The sequence below is a fragment of the Protobothrops mucrosquamatus genome, unplaced genomic scaffold, assembly GCF_001527695.2.
Source record: "Protobothrops mucrosquamatus isolate PMUCROS unplaced genomic scaffold, P.Mucros_1.0 scaffold3354, whole genome shotgun sequence".
Taxonomy (NCBI): Eukaryota; Metazoa; Chordata; class Lepidosauria; order Squamata; family Viperidae; genus Protobothrops; species Protobothrops mucrosquamatus.
Window position 1 is genome coordinate 14,886 of NW_015389341.1, and position 20,296 is coordinate 35,181.

Consider the following 20,296-nt stretch of genomic DNA (forward strand, 5'->3'; position numbering starts at 1 on the left):
GGAAATGGAAGGAAAGGAAAGGAAATGGAAGGAAAGGAAAGGAAAGGAAATGGAAGGAAAGGAAGAAGAAAGGGAGGAAAGGAAAGGAAAGGAAAGGTCTTATTGCTTTTAAACTTCACCCTGATCCTTTGCCCTGGGACCTTTGCCAGGCTGATGAGAAAAGAAGAGCTACATAGCCTCTCTCACTCCCTTTAGCTTTAACTAATCTCCAGCTCTCCGTGGATCAGATCTCTGCTCATCTGCAAACACCTCCAGCAACGTCTCCTCTTGTTGAAAGATGGAAGGAAGGAGCCTCTCCAGGTGGAAGGAGGTGATACCAATGCTCACAAATGGCTTTTTATTTATTTTTCAAGAAACCAAGCAATTTGGTAGTGGACGTTTCCATGTTTGAAAGTGGTTTAAACAATGAAACAACTATTGGTCTACTCTATGACAATAAAGCAGAGGAAACATCTTAACAATTTTGTCCTTAAATACTAGATTTACGGGAAATCTCCGTGGCGTGGTACATGAAAGCAACAGCCAGGACTTTTGAAAATATTTCCATAACTGAATATGGGAATATTTGACTTCAGACAAATAGTTTTGCTTGGGAAGGTCATTATTCCATGGAACATTTTGGAGGGCAAAACTCTAATACGGGTGCAACTCCCCCCACTTTTTTTTGTTATAAGCATTTATTAAGCATCCCACGTACCCATGTGCTTGTGACAATCCTTTGTGTGAAATTCACAGTACAACGTGGCTTTGTTGCAGCTCCATAATTGTACAGCAGAAAAAGAAACCACACTATTGTCTTTAAAAAAGTGTGACTTGCTCACTTTTTCTGAGTATTGTGTTTATCAGCAAATCATAAATTAACACTACACCTCTTAGTTTAGATACTGTATAAATGCTGATATAGATAGATAGATAGATAGATAGATAGATAGATAGATAGATAGATAGATGATAGATAGATAGATAGATAGATAGATAGATAGATAGATAGATAGATAGATAGATAGATAGATAGATAGATAGATAGATAGATAGATATGCAGGAACTTTTTCAGACAGACCGGTCTGATTGAGTACACCTTGACATTTTTAACTGCTATACTGCAGTACACCTGTCAAGGTGTACTCAATCAGACCGGTCTGTCTGAAAAAGTTCCTGCATATACTCCCTTGACTCTGCTGGCAAAGAGGGGAGGAGAGCCTGTGGCTTGGTGGTTAAATCACTGCCTAGTATGTAAACTGCCCAGGTTCGAATCCCATAAAGGGTATGGCTAACTGATGAAAGCAGAATAAGCTAGAAATGGCCATCTTAGTCTCCTGATTTAATTCTTTAAAATATGGGAGAAAGGAAAGTTTGAAATGGCTATTCCAGTTCTCCCTTAATTCTTTGTTAGCAATCCAAATTTTGAGAGAGACACCTTGGCATTTTGACTGATATACTGCAGTTCTACTTTTTATAATCTTTAACTCTTTTATAATTCTTTAACTCTTGTCAGCAAAAATATCTGAATATATATAAGCTGCATAAATCTTATTATTTAAAGAGAGCTTAAAACAGGAGTCTTCTGGGAGCTGAAGTCCACAAGTCATAAAAGGGCCAAGTTTGAAGACCCCTGGCTTAAAATAATAAAGTGTTTAAAAAGACTAAATGATCAATTAGCCTAATTGAAAGACATCCGAGTGACATACAGAGTTTTAATAAATATCAAGAGGACGCAATATTAAGTACTCATACTAGGATGCATAAATACTGTGTGAATTTGCTCTTCATTTCTTCACTAACAATACTGTTTTCTGCAGCTGCAAATAGCAACACAAACTGCAGTGACTATTTTCCTTATTCAACCGATGGAGAACGGATCAAACTACGAAGCCGGCTCGTTGACTGTTTGCTCCAGGGACTCTTTCCCAGTTCCTTAACGTTGGAGATGATCCTCCCTCAGGCAGCTCAGACCAATTCATAACACTCCAGCTTTAATTAGGATTAACTAGGGGGTGAGAGCTAATTACCCAAATCAAATCATATTTACATTAGGAAGCCTAGTTTTTTAAAAACAACAACAACAACACCCAAAACGTCATCTTTTTGAATGGCCTAAAGATGCTACTCAAAAATGATTTTGTCTACTAGAGGTTCCAACCGGCCATATTTGAGTCCCAGATTTTCACCTGATTTGCTAAAGCTGACATTTACTTACTTACTTACTTACTTACTTACTTACTTACTTACTTTACTTACTTACTTAACTTATTTATTTATTTATTTATTTGTTGCATGGCCTACAATGTCAGGAAACCTACAAAGGGCAGAATGCAGTCCTGACCGCCTAAATTACTAGTCCGTTCTTTTCATTGCTTGCCTGCCTATCCTTGGTGCTCCGCAGGGGGAGAGCTGGTTTATACCAGGTGAGTAGCAGGTGCTTGAGTTGCTGGCTTCTCTGGATTCTTCCAACCAGTTGGAATGGGACCAACTCACCACGGCCAAGTTTGGCCCAGTCCTGAGTACTGTATCCAACCTGTGCTTTGGGGGAGAAATCTAGAGACATATAAAACTTTCCTTCCTTTTTCTTCCTCTTTAACTGCAAGAAACTTATCAATGGGCAGAAGACGGGAAGGGGGAAAAAAAAAACCGGCCACACGTTGAGCACCTGTTTGACAGCTTGTGCAATTTGCTGCGAAGTGCTCCTTAAATAAGGCGCACCACAGAGCCGTCAGCTTGAAAGGTTAATGACTGTGGCAATCAAACTTTCCTTCTGTGGCCAGGAGGAAAGGACGAGAAGCCAGCTACAAAACGGAGTTTTCCCACTGAGGGTGAATCATCAGCTCGGCCCTGGAAGCCGGGAAGCCGAAAAACAGCTGAGGGCCCTGCTAAATCTATCTCCCAATTACAATACAAAAACTATTTTCTTTTTACTCAACACAAAACGCTTTCTCCAGCGACTCGGATTTGGTGTCGCTCGGCTGTAAGAAATCTCCCAGTAGCTATTTATTCATCAGATAATTTGCCCTTGTGTAACAGTTGTATGCTACTTATCCCTGTCTTACAAATGATAACCTACAGCCCTGTTTATTGTCTTGTGATGCTACTGTTGATCACTACTTAGCATACACACCTATCCAGGCAGGTAGTCCTTGATTTATTTATTTATTTATTATTAATTTATTATTTACAACCTTAATTAACTTGTGCTGGTCGTTAAGGGGTTCATCACACCATCGACCTGATTTTCTTTGTAGCAGCTGGGAGGTGAAACAGATCAACGCGGTTCTTAATGTGCTTGTTAAATGAATCCATATGATTCTTAAGATCCATGGTTGTTAAGTAATGGGTGTTTTTTTGATCGAAACTGGAAGTAAATGCTGGTTTCCAGTAAAAAATCATTGTACAGTGTGGTTGTGTGACTGAAGGACACTGCAAACAGCTGTAAATGAAGGCTGGTTGCTGAGCGCCTAAATGCAATTATGTGACTGCAAGGGGACAGTGTCCATCTGAATTCTGTGTCATAAGCACCTTTTTTTTTATTTAAGCAACTGGCCGTAAGTCAAGGACTTACCTTCACGGAGTGCAAAACACAGACCCCAGTGAATAAAGGGGAGGCATCTAGACAGGTCCCCCTACAAAGCACTCCAGAGGATCAGTCCCACCCATCCACAGTGGTGCACTCCAGTCCTCGGTTAATAACGGTAATCGCCAGGGGATATGGTTACGAAGCACAACGTCATACGACTGCACCACTTCACAGCAGCAACCCTGGTGTAGCAGGAAAGTCGTGAGGCTGAGGGTGGTGGATGCCGGGCAGGGGAGAATCTCTGTTTGCAATTGCTTCCGTTTCCTGCAGGCTTCCCCAATGACTTTGCTTTTGTAGGAAGCTTGCAGGAAAGCTTGCAAATGGAATCGCCTGACTGTGGGGTAACTTCAACTGCCATACATGTGAGCCGGTTCCATCCAGCACCCATATGTGACCATGAGTTCACATGACAGTGAGGGTGCTGAGACGACCAGAAAGTTGAGTTCTGGTCGTAAATATCATGATACCATTGTAACTTTGAACTGAACAACCAAACACTTACCAAGGACTACCTCTACCGCATCTCTATTATATCTGCAACGCGAGGGGAATACAATTTTGTGTACTTTGGGTCAACTTTGGGAAGCCCTGCTCAGCATTTCCATTAGCTAATCCAGCTACTGAAATTGCTTGGGAGAGGCAACTGGAGCAAGGGAGAAAAAAAAAAAGGCGTACCACTGTTTCATTCTGAGGAAGCGACAAAGTTTGCACCTTCACAAAGGAAACTTTGAAGAGACATTTAGCTTGAGTCTTCATAAAACAAAACCTTCCTTCAGCGATCTCCATGGCCATCAAAATCCTTTTTTTAAAAAAAAATGCATTTCCCGTGAAATTTGTTTGGTGACACTGCAATGGGTGAAGCGACCCTGGGATCTTGCCTCTGATTGCATTCTTGATCTTCAGCTAGAACAAGGGCAGTCAACCTTGGCTCTTTTATGACTCGTGGACTTCAACTCCCAGAATTCCTGAGCCAGCTAAGCTGGCTCAGGAATTCTGGGAATTGAAGTCCACGAGTCATAAAAGAGCCAAGGTTGACTACCCCTGAGCTAGAACTTCATTCTCAATGACAAAGCCTATTATCAAGAGATTCCTTTCAATATAATAATATATAAACTGCTTCCAGCAACTGATCAACTAAAGGCTGATGGATCTGATAATTGCATCTTCCCACCCTAACCCTTTTACTATTGTGTCGGAATTACAATAATTCCACGTACTTTTGAAGTGAGGGTTTCAATATAACACAATTGCAACCAGCACTTGCAGAACAGTAATATTTGTCACAACACTGCTGCAATACCCCAGAGATTGTCCTTCCCAGAAACGTAACAAAATGCTCCTTTTCTGCCTAGCAACTGTCCAGTGAAGGTAAGCAAATTAATAGCTTCACTGGCTCAGCTCAACAAAAAGCTTTGGATCTATTGCTGGAAAAGGGGAATTGCTCACTGTCAAATACTCGGAAATGGCTAGAACTTTTCTTAACGCTTCCAACCATTTGTTATATGAAGAACCACGCTGAAAGAAGGGATGTATTCTCACAGGGCCCAAATAGATATTTATGGGGTGTTTGCAACCATTAGGCAGAGCCTTGGCCCTCTCCCATGGCTGGTCCTCTCCAAGTAGTATTTGAAGATATGCTGTCATCAAGACCCAGAGGTCTTGATTATTCCCAATCTCCTTCCAATTAGCTTTATTGGCTGGCTGTTTTGAGAGAGGAACAAAAGCTTTCTTCTGCTCTACATCGAAAGATAAAAGTAAAGACAGATGGAGATAGGAGATAAGGATCAGGGCAATGAAAGTTGATCTACTGGAGCATCTATTCCCAATTCAGGAGACTGAAGAATGGCCACATTTGGTCTCCTGTAGCAGAAGGGCTACAGCAGAGTGGGTGAAAGACCTAATCTTACATGCCAGAAGACCTGAGATGTCAAAGGGAGGGAGGACCTCAGGGCAGGAGGACTTGCAAGACAATTCAGAGAAGACAAGAGTTGTTGATCTATCCTTGAGTCAAAAAACAAAGCCTAGCAATTGTGGTCTCCATCGCTAATTCTTATCTGGCCTCTGCCACCTCTGCTTTACATCATAACCAGTCACCTGACCCTCTCTTCTTCCAGGTAACGGGGAGAAAAGCCTTACTGGATTTTGAACACCTTGAAACTGTTCTCGAAGGGGTCAGAATCGTGGGAAAACGCTACTTTTCTACCAATACAATAAAGAAAATTGCTGCAAAGTAAAATGATGTAGCGGTGAGCATCGCTGCAGAGCTTTCATCATCCAGACATGAACCCTAAGTAGAAAGGACTTCCAAAACCTTAAATGACCTAGAACAGGGGTAGGCAACCGTGACTCTTTTATGACTCGTGGACTTCAACTCCCAGAATTCCTGAGCCAGCATGGCTCAGCTTGGAAACCTCTCCCTTTCCCCTCAGCATGGCTGGCTCAGGAATTCTGGGAGTTGAAGTCCACAAGTCACAAAAGAGCCAAAGTTGCCTACCCCGACCTAGAACCTCAGTCATAATCCAAACTTTAAAAAATTCTAAAAAGTAGAAAATATATTTCCTCCTAATTTGAGAAGATTGGCTTCCTTAGTACTTGAGACTGCTGTCCTGAGCCCAAGATAACTTTTTTATTTTCAGGGATAAAGTGTTTAAAGTGACGCTCCAAAATTTAAAGCTAAGCATTTTGTGTGTTCTTAGTGTTTTGTTGCATGAAAATAAAGCTTCAGGGGAAAAAAAATACCGGTCTGCACTTGTATGTTGGCCAATTATTTCCCATTGGTTAGTAAGACTGGATCTGGAAGTTTTTCATTTCTATAGACTTTCTGTCTGACATCCCATCTAGCTTTCCTTCTGTCTTCCTGATCTTTTTGAAATCCCTCATCCTGACTTTCTCATTCCTGAGGATCATGTCTTCCATTATAACCCATATCTAATTTGCTTGGTGTGGGTGTGCACTTCTTCTATCGCTGCGTTTTTCTTCTATCCTTCGTCCCACAAACATTTTGCAAAACTCTTGCAGTTTCAGCAATAATATTCCAAGAAGCACTTTGTCCCCCACAAAGATCACAACTTTGGGTCATCTTAACCAACCATTCCCAGGAAAGGAATCATCACCATCATGTTCCTGAATGCATTATACTGTTGATGAGAAATAGGCATCCCCTTATAATTATGCAAATACTTTCAGTAGTTTCCCAATTTTATGAATTAGCTACTTTAGGGCAAAATCCACAAGAGACACTTACATTTTTGAATCCCCGATATAGAATCTGAAGTTCCTTCTTGGTGAACTTGCTCTGTGCTTCCAGCAGCTCAAGGGCTTCCGGCCGATGCCGCACGGTGGCCATTTCAATTTCATCTTCTATGCTGTCTGTGAAAACAAACCAAAAAGGAAAGATGGTCAAGAAGGAATCCGGTGATGGCAAAAATAGATCTCCAGTCATGACCACCACCTAAACTGGAAAAGACAGGAGTTTGGGTAGGTTAGATACACCAAGTCCATCAACTAAAAACAGCACCTGACAATAATTACAGCTCTTTGCTGTAACTGACCATACATTAATAACTTATAAAATGTCATCATAGGACTGGACTTTTAGGATTCTCAATACTGCATTCATTGCTTTTGTAATTGAGTCCATCCATCTTGCTATTGGTTGTCCTTCCTTCCTTCCTTCCTTCCTTCCTTCCCTCCCTCCCTCCCTCCCTCCCTCCCTCCTTCCTTCCTTCCTTGGAAGCCCAAATGCCTAGTCAGCAACTGCTCTTCAAAACATGGCTTGGATAACCTATTAAGTACTAAGTGGCTTTAGTTGAGTAGATAAACGTGCTAGATCCTCCAAGCCTGGTATACTGTTTTTCTATTCTGATTGTCATACTGTGCATGCCCAAAGTCTCAGATAACATCTATCATTTTAATGAGAGAGAGAGAGAGAGAGAGAGAGAGAGAGAGAGAGAGAGAGAGAGAGAGAGAGATATCTGAAGTTACTTGTTCCTACACAGTTTTCGCGTATTCTGTGTGATCTCCCTTGACATTTGCTAGGCTGCAATTACATACCAATGCTTAAAAAAAAGTGCAGAAACCACCTTCACAATCTCAGTTGCTATTAAAATAAAAGTTACCAGTTCTCAAGTTTGCAAAGAATCTTGTTGAAAATAAATGAACACTGCCTGCTGATATTTCACAATGTACGTGCGAAGACCAGGAAGAAAATTAAAAATAAATTGGTTTGGTTTTTTTTTCCCTCTGGGGATTCCTCCCAGGATATTTAAAATGAATATATTGTTTATTGAAACAGGAAAGCTAAACAATGCTGTTAGAATGATTTTAACACCCCAGTACAGAAGCAATTGCAAAGTCCTGCTCTATATGGAAGTCAGCTGAGATGAAAGCTAAGGGGTGGAGAGAGGGGTTGATTGACTGATCGTAAACAGCATAAACACATCTGCCTGCTTTTGCAAAACACAGGAGTGAGGAGGTGCTGAGTGCACAGTCTCACAACTGCTTTGTGGACTTTCCAAGTGGACCTCAGATGACTATGGAAGCACAGACCACACGGTCGCTTGGAGAGGTGTCAAAGCACAACATCTGTACATATATGTCTGAATATAAAGACAATTTGCGAAGTCTTCACAGCCACTGCATGTTCTGGAGGACCAGGCTGCCTTAATGAAATGAGGTGGGGGCCCTTTGCTCCCACCTGCCCACTTCCTGAAGACCCCCCTCTTGTGCGCTTCACACAGCCCTAATAGTGCGTTCCCTAAATATTAATCGTTCCGTACTGCGCAGTGCATACTAACTAATCCAATTTTCCAAAACCAAGCCTTTTTAGAATCTGCCCAATTTAAATACCTCTAATTTGCATTTGAGAATTAAATCTTTTTTTTTTTTTTAAAAGAATAGAAGTGGCAAGCGCGGCTGCTCAATATTCAAGAGACTTAACAGACTCCAATTTTCAAGTCATGATAAACAGCCGGAGAGCAGTTGCTAAAACCTGTCATGCAAACTGTATCCCAGGCAGTGCATTTTGGGGGGAGAGAGCAGCTTATGCTCCACTAATTTATAGCTTAAAATTTGTTCCTGACAGTACAATTTAAATGAAAGGGCTTCCAACTGCATTTCATTAAAAGATTATTTGATCACTGTGGATTCTGTTCCTTATTTAATTCTATACAGCGCCCTTTTTATTCTTCTGTGAAGCAAGAAAAAGTGGCTGTAAGATATATTATTCCCGTGCCATATTAAAGTATTATCTTCATAATCTCTCTACCCTAGGTGTTGTTTATAAAACTTTGCTTCCCGGTATTACAAGATTAAAGAAAGTAGGGTAATTTATTTCACCTACTTTTTTTTTTAACATAACGAATGAAATCAATTTAATTGCAGCAAATGACCATCCACGTAAAAAGAAGAAAAAAAAGCAAACACAACAAAAGACAGTCCAACAGTATAAAGCCTGACATTAACATTTTAAAACCGGAGAAGAAGAAAATAAAATGCAATGGAACAGAACAAAACATAAAATAAAATAAAGTCAGATAGAAACATGGCAAAATAAAAGAGAAAATAAAGACATCAGTCCAAGATTGTATGGACAATTAACCAGTGGAACAGCTTGCCACCAGAAGTTGTGGGTGCTCCCTCACTGGAGGTTTTTAAGAAGAGACTGGACAGCCACCTGTCTGAAATGGCGTAGGGTCTTCTGCTTGAGCAGGGGGTTGGACTAGAAGACCTCCAAGGTCCCTTCCAGCGCTATTCTGATTGATTGATTGATTGATTGATTGATTGAACTTGTTGTAGATAAAAACAATGCAACTCTGTTGGTGGCCTTAGGCTTCTGCTCTGTCAGTAGGAAATGGACGCAGGGACTGAGATTTCGTTTAAGGGGATAAAGATACCTGGGCAGGTAAAATGGCGTAGGAGGGCCAGCAGAAGAATTGACGCAAAATAGTTTTGGGTTTGATCGGATCACAGGGAGAACAGATCTCACTGAACGGGGTTGTATATCCCATGTAGAAAAGAGATGATAAAAAAAGATGCTGAGACTCTGGAAAGGGTGCAGAGAAGAGCAACCAAGAAGATCAGGGCCCTGGAGACTGAAACACGCAAAGAACGGTTGCTGGAATCGGCTACGTCTCGTCTAGTAAAGAGAAGGACTGGGGAGGGAACATGATAGCAGTCTTCCAATATTTGAGGGGCTACCACAAAGATGAAGGGGTTAGCCTATTTTTTTTCAGGAAGTCCTCAACTTACGATCAACACTGAGCCCCAAATTTACTGTTGCTAAGTGAGTTTTTACGACTTTTCTCAGCACATCTGCTAAGTCAATCACTCGCTACAGGTGATAAGTGAGAAAGTCAGAAAGTCACAAAAGGGGGATCATATGACCCCGGGACACCGTCATAAATGTGAGTCAGTTGCCAAGCATAAGAATTGTAAATCACAGGACCACGGGGAGGCCGCAACAGTCACAACTGTGAAAACCGGTCCTAAGTCCTTTTTTTCAGCGCTGTTATAACTCTGAACAGTCACTAAACCAACTCTTGTAAGTTGAGAACTTCCTGTACTTTAAAAAAACTAAGTTTTTTTCTCCTCATGGGACAGTGTACATGTACCATACACGTGTGTGCTTGTCGGTGCTTATATGAACCCCCCCCCAACATTTCAAGTAACAGAGAAGCTTAGCCTTTTTTGTGCTTGTTTTTGAGAAGCAGGTTGTTTATACTGGGGGGGGGGAAGAAGGAAGGAAGAAAAATCAGCCCTTCAGAAAGAATAAAGAAAGCAATTACATTTTTTCAGGACTGGTTAAGAGAGATTTGCATTTTGGGAAGAGCACGCATAATCAAAACTCACCCACAAACTCCGCTTTTAACTTTCTGAATTGGAATCTTCAATTAAAAAAAAAAAAAAATCTAGATTCCACCATAGCATAATTGTACACATTAGAAATCCAGCGTATTACACTGATTTCAGGAGTGTGATATATCTTATCAAGAATGTAAGAATTTAAAAGTTAGGATGAAAGAGTTGGGAGCGGGACGCTGCAGTTTGTTAGAAGACTTGGCGACGGGCCCACAGGAGGGACGAAGAAAAAGGGGACCCAAGTGGGGGGCAGTTTTCAAAACAGAAGACACGTCTCACTGAAGAAGACAGGATGGTATTTGAATAAGGAGTTCCTCTTATTATCCAATCCAACCCATGATTAGTAGGACTCCTTTCACAAGCAGAAAGATGCTTCTGAAACCCATCTGCCATCTGCCTGCAACTCTTAAAACTAAATGTTTTTTTCCCCTTAAGGTTATCTAAAGCAGGGATCTCCAACTTGAAGACTTGTGGACTTCAAGTCCCAGAATTCCCCAGCCAGCATTAATTCCAAGTCCCAGAATTCCCCAGTCCACAAGCCTTAAAGTTGCTAAGATTCCTGGTCTAAAGGGACATAGCTGCTTTCAAGAGCTGCACACAAACGCTGGTTTAGTATTCCTTTGCCTTTTATTCTTCCAGTTTACAGAGTTGAAGAGCCATCCCGGTCCCTTAATTCATAGAAGAAGGAAAGGGATATTGGAACCAAACAAGTGACATGAGTGGCTTGTAAGTCAACTGCAACCCTGGCCTGGATCCCATCTGTGATTCATTAAGTCACGCTGTCTTTACTGATCCGAAGCCAAAATCAGGTACAGTTCTGCGCTCAGAGATATTTCTAGGGAGAGTGACAAAGAATTTTTGGAAGTACCCCCCAAACAATTTTTTTTAAAAAGGGCAGAAAACAAACAATCTAACGGCTCCAAACACTTCCAAGAGAGATGGAGACGGTCTCCTATTGTAAAGAGGGAGAGGGGAAATTTCGGGAGGTGGAATGGCGTATCCCGAAAAGGCCACAGCGAGTTGACCAACTGGAACTTTGAAAATCAACCTTCTGTGCCCAACATTTGTTCTTCTGATTTTCGGCCAGAAGCAATTTCACCGTCCAAGAAATGGACAATATTTGTGATTTTGTGTGCCTGTAAGATACTAAAGATGATTCATGCTGGAGGGGAAGTGAGCATACCTGGATAATTCTGTGCCCTGCCTCGGTAAAGAGGTGCCAATTTTCCTGCCTGGAACCCCTTTCATCCCACACCTGCTCTGCAGTCAGATTCCAGCTCTTCTCCAGCACAGCGGTGGGGCAAAATAAGGTTTCACCTGAGAATAATTCCTCCACTTCAAGCAAAGCTGCCAAGAGGCCCATCCCTTTAAGCAGCAGGCAGAGCCAGGCATTTAAAGTCAGGGTAAATAAAAGTACCGGGGAGTCCCAATCTGCGTCAAATGTCGCCTTGTCCTGCTCGCTCCTATTTAGCAGCTTAAAAATAGTGTTGTTTTTCTTTCCACCCATTTTTACTTGTGTGGTATAATATCCGCTCTCTGTTAAAACCGATCACTTGATAAGCATTTAAGCATTTAAGCCTCCCAAAGATTTGGGGAGACAGTGGTTTTTCTCTTTCAAAAGAGAAACTTACTTGCTAAGTTCCTCCCTTCGATTGTTTCTTTTTAAAATATATTTTAAGTTCCTCCCTTCGATTGTTTCTTTTTAAAATATATTTTAAGTTCCTCCCTTCGATTGTTTCTTTTTAAAATATATTTTAAGTTCCTCCCTTCGATTGTTTCTTTTTAAAATATATTTTAAGTTTCTCCCTTCGATTGTTTCTTTTTAAAATATATTTTATTTCATTCCACCCTGTTTAACTTCCTCTTCCTCCTCCTCTTCCTCCTCCTCCTCCTCCTCCTCCTCCCAAACCCTAGTCACTCCTAGTACTGATGATGTTACCTAGCTGGGTAATGAAATGTCTGCAAGAAAACAGGCAAGTTCAGAGAGCACAAAAGGCCCCACAGTTTTCCTCCTCCTCCTCCTCCTCCTCCTCCTCCTCCCCCCTTCAAGCTAATTTGGCACAGTACGCAATACACAACAGGATATTCTTGAACCACTAGCCTGTTGCTAAGACGGAAGACTCCCATGAATGAAACCCCAAGCATGTTTCAAAAATTATATGTTCTACAGTTATTGATTGTGGAGCTGATTTTCTCTTTTGTTGTGTGCTTCAATTCTTAACAGCCAGTCCTGTTGTTCTACTGAACGGCTGTAGAATTATGTTCAAAAATGGGGAAGAAGTCAATGCCAGTGGCTAAGAATGTACCAAGCATTGACCACACGAGTGGGTATCTCCATTTTTCAACCCCCCCCCCCCCGGATGCTATACATGGTTATCCAATATGCAATTACCCCAGGGCAGGGGTAGGCAACCTTGGCTCTTTTATGACTGGTGGACTTCAACTCCCAGAATTCCTCAGCCAGCATGGGGGAACTATGGCCCCCTCATGATTCACGGACTTGAACTCCCAGAATTCCTGAGCCAGCATGGCTCAGCTTGGAAACCTCTCCCTTTCCCCTCAGCATGGCTGGCTCAGGAATTCTGGGAGTTGAAGTCCATGAGTCATAAAAGAGCCAAGGTTACCTACCCCTGGCCTAAACTAATAAAGTCTACATTAATTAACATTAATTATGCTTTCATATGTTCCTCTAAGTGAGGGGTCTTTAAACCTGGCCCTTTTATGACTCGTAGACTTCAACTCCCAGAATTCCTGAGCCAGCATGGCTCAGCTTGGAAACCTCTCCCTTTCTCCTCAGCGTGGCTGGCTCAGGAATTCTGGGAGTTGAGGTCCACCAGTCATAAAAGAGCCAAGGTTGCCTACCCCTGCCCCAGGGGATTATTTTCCAATACGGTACTGTCAGACCTGCCCCAATCTGATCCCTTAGGAAAGAAAGACCCTCGACTCCATCTGCTTGAAGAGAAAGGCTCTTTTGCCAAAAGGATGTTGGTTGCAGTAAAGTCAGGCTAGCTCTGGGTTTCCCTCCTGCCAAAGATAACAGAAAGGTTCCCCCTCATCCCAGCCTCCCCCCCCCTGCGTGACCAGCCCATCTTCAGCCAATCGGAAATTGCCGAAGAGTTTTGAGTATGCTGAGATGTTTCGGGATAAATAATAATAATAATAATAATAATAATAATAATAATAATAATAATTAAGTTGGAAGGGACTTTGGAGGTCATCTAGTCCAACCCCCTGCTCAGGCAGGAAACCCTATACCATTTCAGACAAATGGCCGTCCATTCTCTTCTTAAAAACTTCCAGTGTTGGAGCCTTCACCACTTCTGGAGGCAGGTTGTTCCACTGGTTAATTGTTGTGACTGTCAGGAAGTTTCTCCTTAGTTCTAGGTTGCTTCTCTCCTTGGTTAGTTTCCATCCATTCCTTCTTGTCCTGCCTTCAGGCGCTTTGGAGAACAGCTTGACTCCCTCTTCTTTGGGGCAGCCCCTGAGATATTGGAACACCGCTATCATGTCCCCCCTCATTCTTCTCTTCATTAAACTAGACATACCCAATTCCAGCAGCCTTTCCTTATATGTTTTAGCCTCCAGTCCCCTAATCATCTTTGTTGCTCTTCTCTATACTCTTTCTAGAGTCTCAACATCTTTTTTGCATCGCGGTGACCAAAACTGGATGCAATATTCCAAGTGTGGCCTTACCAAGGCCTTGTAAAGTGTTATTAACATTTCACGTGATCTTGATTCTATCCCTCTGTTAATGCAGCCCAGCACTGTGTTGGCCTTTTTGGCAGCTGCAGCACACGGCTGGCTCCTGTTTAAGGGATTGTCCACTAGGACTCCGAGGTCCCTCTCACAGTTACTACTATTGAGCAAGGTACCCCCTATACTATACCTGTACATTTGGTTTTTCTTTCCTAAATGTAGAAGGAGGGTAATCCACCCTCTTTCTCAGGATATGCTGGTACAAACTGGGTCCCGAGCTTCTCTGCTCTTTATCACTGGTCATTCCCCCCTCCCTATTTCCCATCATGCACACACACCTCTTTATTGTCCGTCTATCCTTCCCCCCACTCCCCCCCTCTCCCCTTCCATGGCGGGATGCCTGCGAGGCACCAAGCCGAACCAGGCAGAGCAGACAGGTACGTAGATCCCACGAAACATGCAATTCAACACCAAAAAGCTTTTCAACGGGAAAAGGAAGAGAAGAAGAAAAAAAATAACAACTTGCTTTGGGTAGCAGGAGAGGTTGATTTGGAGGACGAGCAGCGCAAGAGCTTCATAAGGCGCTCTTTAATGCCGTGTTTCGAGCTGCTCGGGCTGTAGAAGAAACCTAGAAGATACATGATCAAGGCCAGGTTTACATTAGAAGAACACATTTGCAGGTGGGATAGTAAATATTTGCACCTGGAAGTAGGGAGCCCAAGTTGCAAGCAGGAAGAACATTTCCAGCTAAGTAAGAAATAATGAAAAGGGCCGAAGTCCCTTGCTTCCCAGACACAACGGAAGCGACAACACAATTAATCTTTAGAAATGGGATAGATGTTAGGTGACCAAGAAGTCACTGGCCCAGGCATTAAGTACAGATAGTCCTCGACTTATAACCATTTGCTTAGTGACTGAAGTTACAACGGCACTGAAAAAAGTGACTTAGGATCAATTTTCACACTTACGACCCTTTTGGTCACGTGATCAAAATCCGGGCACTTGGCAACTGGCATGTACTTATGACGGTTGCATTGTGCTGGGGTCATGGGTCGTCATTTCTAACTTTCCCAGCGAGCTAAGTCAACGGGGGAAGCCACATTCGCTTAATGACCATATGATTTACTTAAGAACTGCCACGATTCTCTTAACAACCATGGCAGAAAATAAAGGCAAAACTGGATGCAGTTTAATTCTGTTGTTTAACAACAGAAACTTTGCAGTCATAAGTCAAGAACTGCCTGCGGGAACAGAAATTCATCTCCCCCCTCCCCCAGAGAACAGCATCAAACAACGTGCATTTTATTTATTCAGAAACCATCGTAACTGGCTGGTACTGTTTTGCTTTGCTGTTTTCCTTGTGATGCCGCAATTCCCTGCTTTTTTGGGGGGAAATTCTTAATCTATGAGACTTATGTGTGTCGTTTTTTTCCCCTCCCTCAGCAAACCGCATTAAGCCTTCATGATGCTTCTTTGTGCATTAGAAAACTCAAATGAAAGTAACTGAATGCAAACAAAGTAGGAAAGGATATTAATCTGACAGACTGGTGGGAATTCAGACGAAACTTTGAGTGTTAAAATTTGCCCAGGATTTCTAGAGAACTAACGCAACAAACATAATTATCACAGGTTCCGTGTTTTATCATTAGCAGCTTCAGTTTCTTGTCACCTGCAGCATGCAGACTATGAAAAGAGAGAAAGCTAAGTTTGACTTGTGTTTCACTGTTCAGGTCTGGGGTGTCCACAAGATGTGAGGGGAAAGTCAAAATGGCAGCCCAAAGGATCAAATCTTGAGGGTTTTTTTTTTTTTACCAAACCCTGTAGACACCCTTTGAAATCTACAAAAATATATTTTTTATATATTTTAAGGTGCTATGGGCTGCTCTCAATTTTACTAAGATAATCGACTATTTATATCAGCAATTGGATATTGTGATCCAGATGACCTTGTACCTCCTATATGTATCTCAGTGGCTTTTCAGGTGTGTCCCAAAACAGAGTTGACCATTCTTTGCTAGACTGACCCTAGATCTGATCTTCAAAGGCTGTTTTTGGAACCAGAATTTTGACTAAAAAAAACAAAGCTAGTCTCCAGAAAAGTCTCCAAGGGAAGGTTTAGTCAAACATACCCTCCCATATAATCAATATTTTATCTGAAAAGATTCCTCCAAGACAAGCAGAGGTTCATCTCAGTTCAGCCGAGATCTCAAGCAACTTTAGAAAGCACCTTTGGAAAATGTGTGTTTCTGAAATGCTTCAGGATTTCACTACCCCACCTTCTTCTGCACCATATATTGGTTGGAAAAGATAATGTACGGAGCAGATGTTCTGTTCTTGTATAATAAATGAGGCAAGAAAAGGACAGGGTAGAAAGCAGACAAAAATATCTCCGATTTCCCTTCTTATTGAACAGAAAGTTGTCCTTCAGATTTATTTAATTTTCCAAAACGCACATTTGTCCTTTATTTGGGTCATTTTCCCTTTTATCGTACAAATAGCACCACTTAATCTATAGTCTTTCGCAGTCCTGGAGGGGGTCTTGATAAAACAAATTTATGGTTTGATTTTAGATATATTTATTAGAATACGTGTTTTGCGATCTGGAGTGAAGAAGAGCAATAAACATAAGCTATAACTTTTCTTTATCCTTATGAGCCTCTTCCGATCTGCACATTTTTTCAGGCTTGTCTTTTAATTTCCCCCCAGAAAATATGGCCGCCATATTCTTGGTTGAAGAAAAAGAGTCACACAGTGTAAGATTTATTTGTTTATACCTTTGCGACTTCCAGATATGTCCTAGATGTTATCATCTTCCCCACCGTAGTAAATAGAGTAATGGGCAGGAATATGAAGTTGTGGGAGACAATCCTGCCTTGTTTTTCTCGTCTTCGGTGCCCTCTGTGTGGTTCGCTCACTGCTTCTATTTATTTATTTATTCCACAAAAGAAAGAAAGCCAGCAGACTTTCTACTGTAAATCCTGCTTCCTTACGTGCCCTTGCTAGAATTATGGCGCTGCTGCTGCCTAAATCATGTCTAGAGAAGAATACCAGGCAAAACAAACTGCCCTTGTTGTTGTTGTGTTTTTTTGGAGTCCCTCTGCCTCCTGCGAACCAGTCAGTATTTCAAAATCACCGCGGATGACTGGATCCATCTGCTGAGAACACACCATTTAAAGTTCACACATTAGCAGCTAGTTTCCAAACAGGATGCCCTGGGGGATAGACAGTATATTTTCTTTTTATGTTGTGTAAAAGCTTCAACGGGGAAAAAAGAACATCCTCTCTGCAGCCCCTTCCCCATCCAAGGCAGACTGAGGAGAATTGCTTATCCCTCTATCCATCTATCCGTCCTCATCCAGCTATTCTCTCTGCCAGCCACCCGTCAGTGGAAACGTCTTTACGGTTTGGGGGTCTCATATAGCGTTGAGCCCGGCCCTCCCTGCTTTTCATTAAAGCAGCCTGATTTTGTTTTTTTAGACCTCTGTAAGACTCGGAAGATTGAGAGTTCAATCCCAAGCCGCAACAGATATTTGTCTATCAGGGCGCAAAGGGGAAATCTCTGCTGCAAACCCTGCATAGGCATCAGGAAGGGCATCCAGACGGCAAATGCTCAGCTCCACTCAGTCGCCCACATCCCACCCCAAGCAAGGGATTACAGCAGGGGTCTTCAAACTTGGCAACTTTAAGACTTGTGGACTTCAATGCCCAGAATTCCTCAGCCAGCCCTTTATCATTTCAGACAAGTGACTGTCCAGTCTCTTCTTAAAAGTGATGGAGCACCCACAACTTCTGTCAGGAAATTTCTCCTTACTTCTAGGTTGCTTCTCTCCTTGACTAGTTTCCATCCATTGTTTCTTGTCTTGCCTTTTGATGCTTTGGAAAACGGTTTGACCCCTTCATCTTTGTAGGAGTCCCTCAAATGTTGGAAGATTTCACAAAGCTATTACCCTTTTTGGAGTTCTCCCTTGCTTTTAGTCTGTGTGTCCTTTTGCCTGGTCAAGGAGCCCAAACAGTTACAAGACCCATATTTTCCAGATCTTCCAGAAGTTTCTCGAGGGCATCTCTGTAACAAATATTTATCCTTTGCTGATGAACGATTTGTGTGCTGGGCTGGTGGCGGGTTCAGAAGACGTGTTTCAACTCTCTGATATTCCAGGAAATGAAAGTTGACTTAGATAGAACAGCTAGATCAGGGGTCTCCAACCTTGGCAACTTTAAGACTTGTGGACTTCAACTCCCAAGCTGGCTGAGGAATTCTGGGAGTTGAAGTCCACAAGTCTTAAAGTGGCCAAGGTTCGGGACCTCTGAGCTAGATGACCGAAGACTGTAACTGTACATTGCTAACATTTTACATCATAATATATCTGTCTACAGACAAGATATGGCAAAATATTTCAGTAGCAAATCTTCCAGGAGTAACATAACAGTGATGTGTTTATGACTGGGGAAAACTATAAGGTGAACTTTTGATATTAGTCTTGCCATTCAGCCACAAAAAAGAGGTCAGGCTGACATTTGAAATCATTAGTTCTTTTATTGCTTTAGCCATAAATCAAAGAGGGCAATGCTTTAAGGATGTCTAACCTTCACAAAATACATTATTGTGTCTCATTTTGGTTCTATATCCATTTTGCTTAAATTATTTCCTAAACATTTAGCGAAAAATAGACTCACCAGGAGGGTAAGATGGTGGGCTTTGTTGAGGTTAACTCTGATTGCGTCAAAAGTGAAGTGGCTTCTTTTACTAGGCCTTTTAAAATAACTAGTAAAGTCAAACATACCTTCCTGGTCTTGAGGATGTCACCCATTAACCACCATGGATCTTTAAGTAAATACTGTATGTATATTTAATTGCTGTAACAAAGATTGCTGTTTCTCTCATGAATTAATGAAATATATTTTTTTAAATAAAATAAAATGATTTTCCAAACACTTTGCAAAAAATAGACTAATCAGGACATACGATTGTAGGTTTGGTTGAGGTTAACTTCTGTGTACATCAAACAAAGTGGTATTTTTTAATTTAATTTAATTTTTAATGTTCTATTTATTTTGTATTATTTTCTGTTCATTTTCTGTTCCCTTTTAAACTTTTAATATCTATTTATCTGCCTGTCTGGCTATCTAATCTATCTGCACAGAAAACCCATCTAACATTACAATAAGTTCTTTACTGTGTTTTCAAATCTATTGTTTCAAAAAAAAAAATATGCAAAGAGTACATTAATGAAACAGTCTGCTTTCTAACAGAAGAAAGGGGGGAAAAAACACAAAATGGACCTGGTATGAAAAAGTGTGACATAGTTCTATATTGTTACTTTGCTCTTTTTTTATTTCATACAATGTTCTCTCCTTTATAGTAGCAGTTAACAATGGATGGTCCCTCTGTGGCTTTCACAGCTTTGAAATCCCTCTTTTAACTCACAGAAATAAACATCAACCTTTCCAAAGAATTGAGGCATAAGTATCTTCTTTTAGATAAAAGTCCGGTCCTTGTTCAGAAGTTGTTGGATACTAGCTATTGTGACAGCTATTGGAAGGTATTACAAACAAAGAAGGACTAGTTCCCCACGGCAGTTTTAAAGTAAAATGCAACTTAGCATGATGGCTGCATTGCGAGCAATTGCTTAAAACAGCCCATCAATGGAGCATTTTTTAAAAAAATTGTTTCTGGTGGGTGGGCAGGCAAGTGTTTCACCCCCAGAGTGTTCTAATCTGTCATTTCTTCCTTGGTACCTAAAATATATTCTCATATTCTTTCAAGGAAGGTTTGAGCGCCTGTTGAATAATATAATAATATTATATTATATTATATTATAATATAAGGCTCATGAAATTTAAGGTCCAGCCTTTTAACCATAACTGCTAGCAGATCTCAACTTTCTTCAACTAATGTCATGTCAAAGGAAGCCAGGATGAGTTTTTAGAACAACAATTACGCCTTGCCCAATGTAAAATGTATTTCCCCCCCCCCCAGTTTCTTTACTATTTTGAGGAGCTATGGAAGTAGAAGAATAAGTAGACTTCTGAAGTGATAATTTTTCTCGAGTTTAACATTTTTCAAGGAAGACAGCAAAAGAGACTACAAGACACTAAAAATTTTTTTTCCATATCCAGTTGACATGGACTTCAAATCTTTAATTTAATTTAGATGTTTACTAGCAATGGAATTA

At 41.3% G+C, this 20,296-nt stretch overlaps 1 protein-coding gene across 1 annotated transcript in view; it reads right to left on the minus strand.

Annotated features, from left to right (window-relative positions):
- Positions 1-20,296, minus strand: part of LOC107297522 (Kv channel-interacting protein 4-like) — a gene marked incomplete at its 3' end in the record, with an annotated part of 49,655 nt that overhangs the window by 6,200 nt on the left and 23,159 nt on the right. The window contains exon 2 of the mRNA XM_015826885.1: positions 6,814-6,938. Coding sequence (XP_015682371.1) covers positions 6,814-6,938 — 125 coding nt within the window. The remainder of the gene's footprint in view (positions 1-6,813; positions 6,939-20,296) is intronic.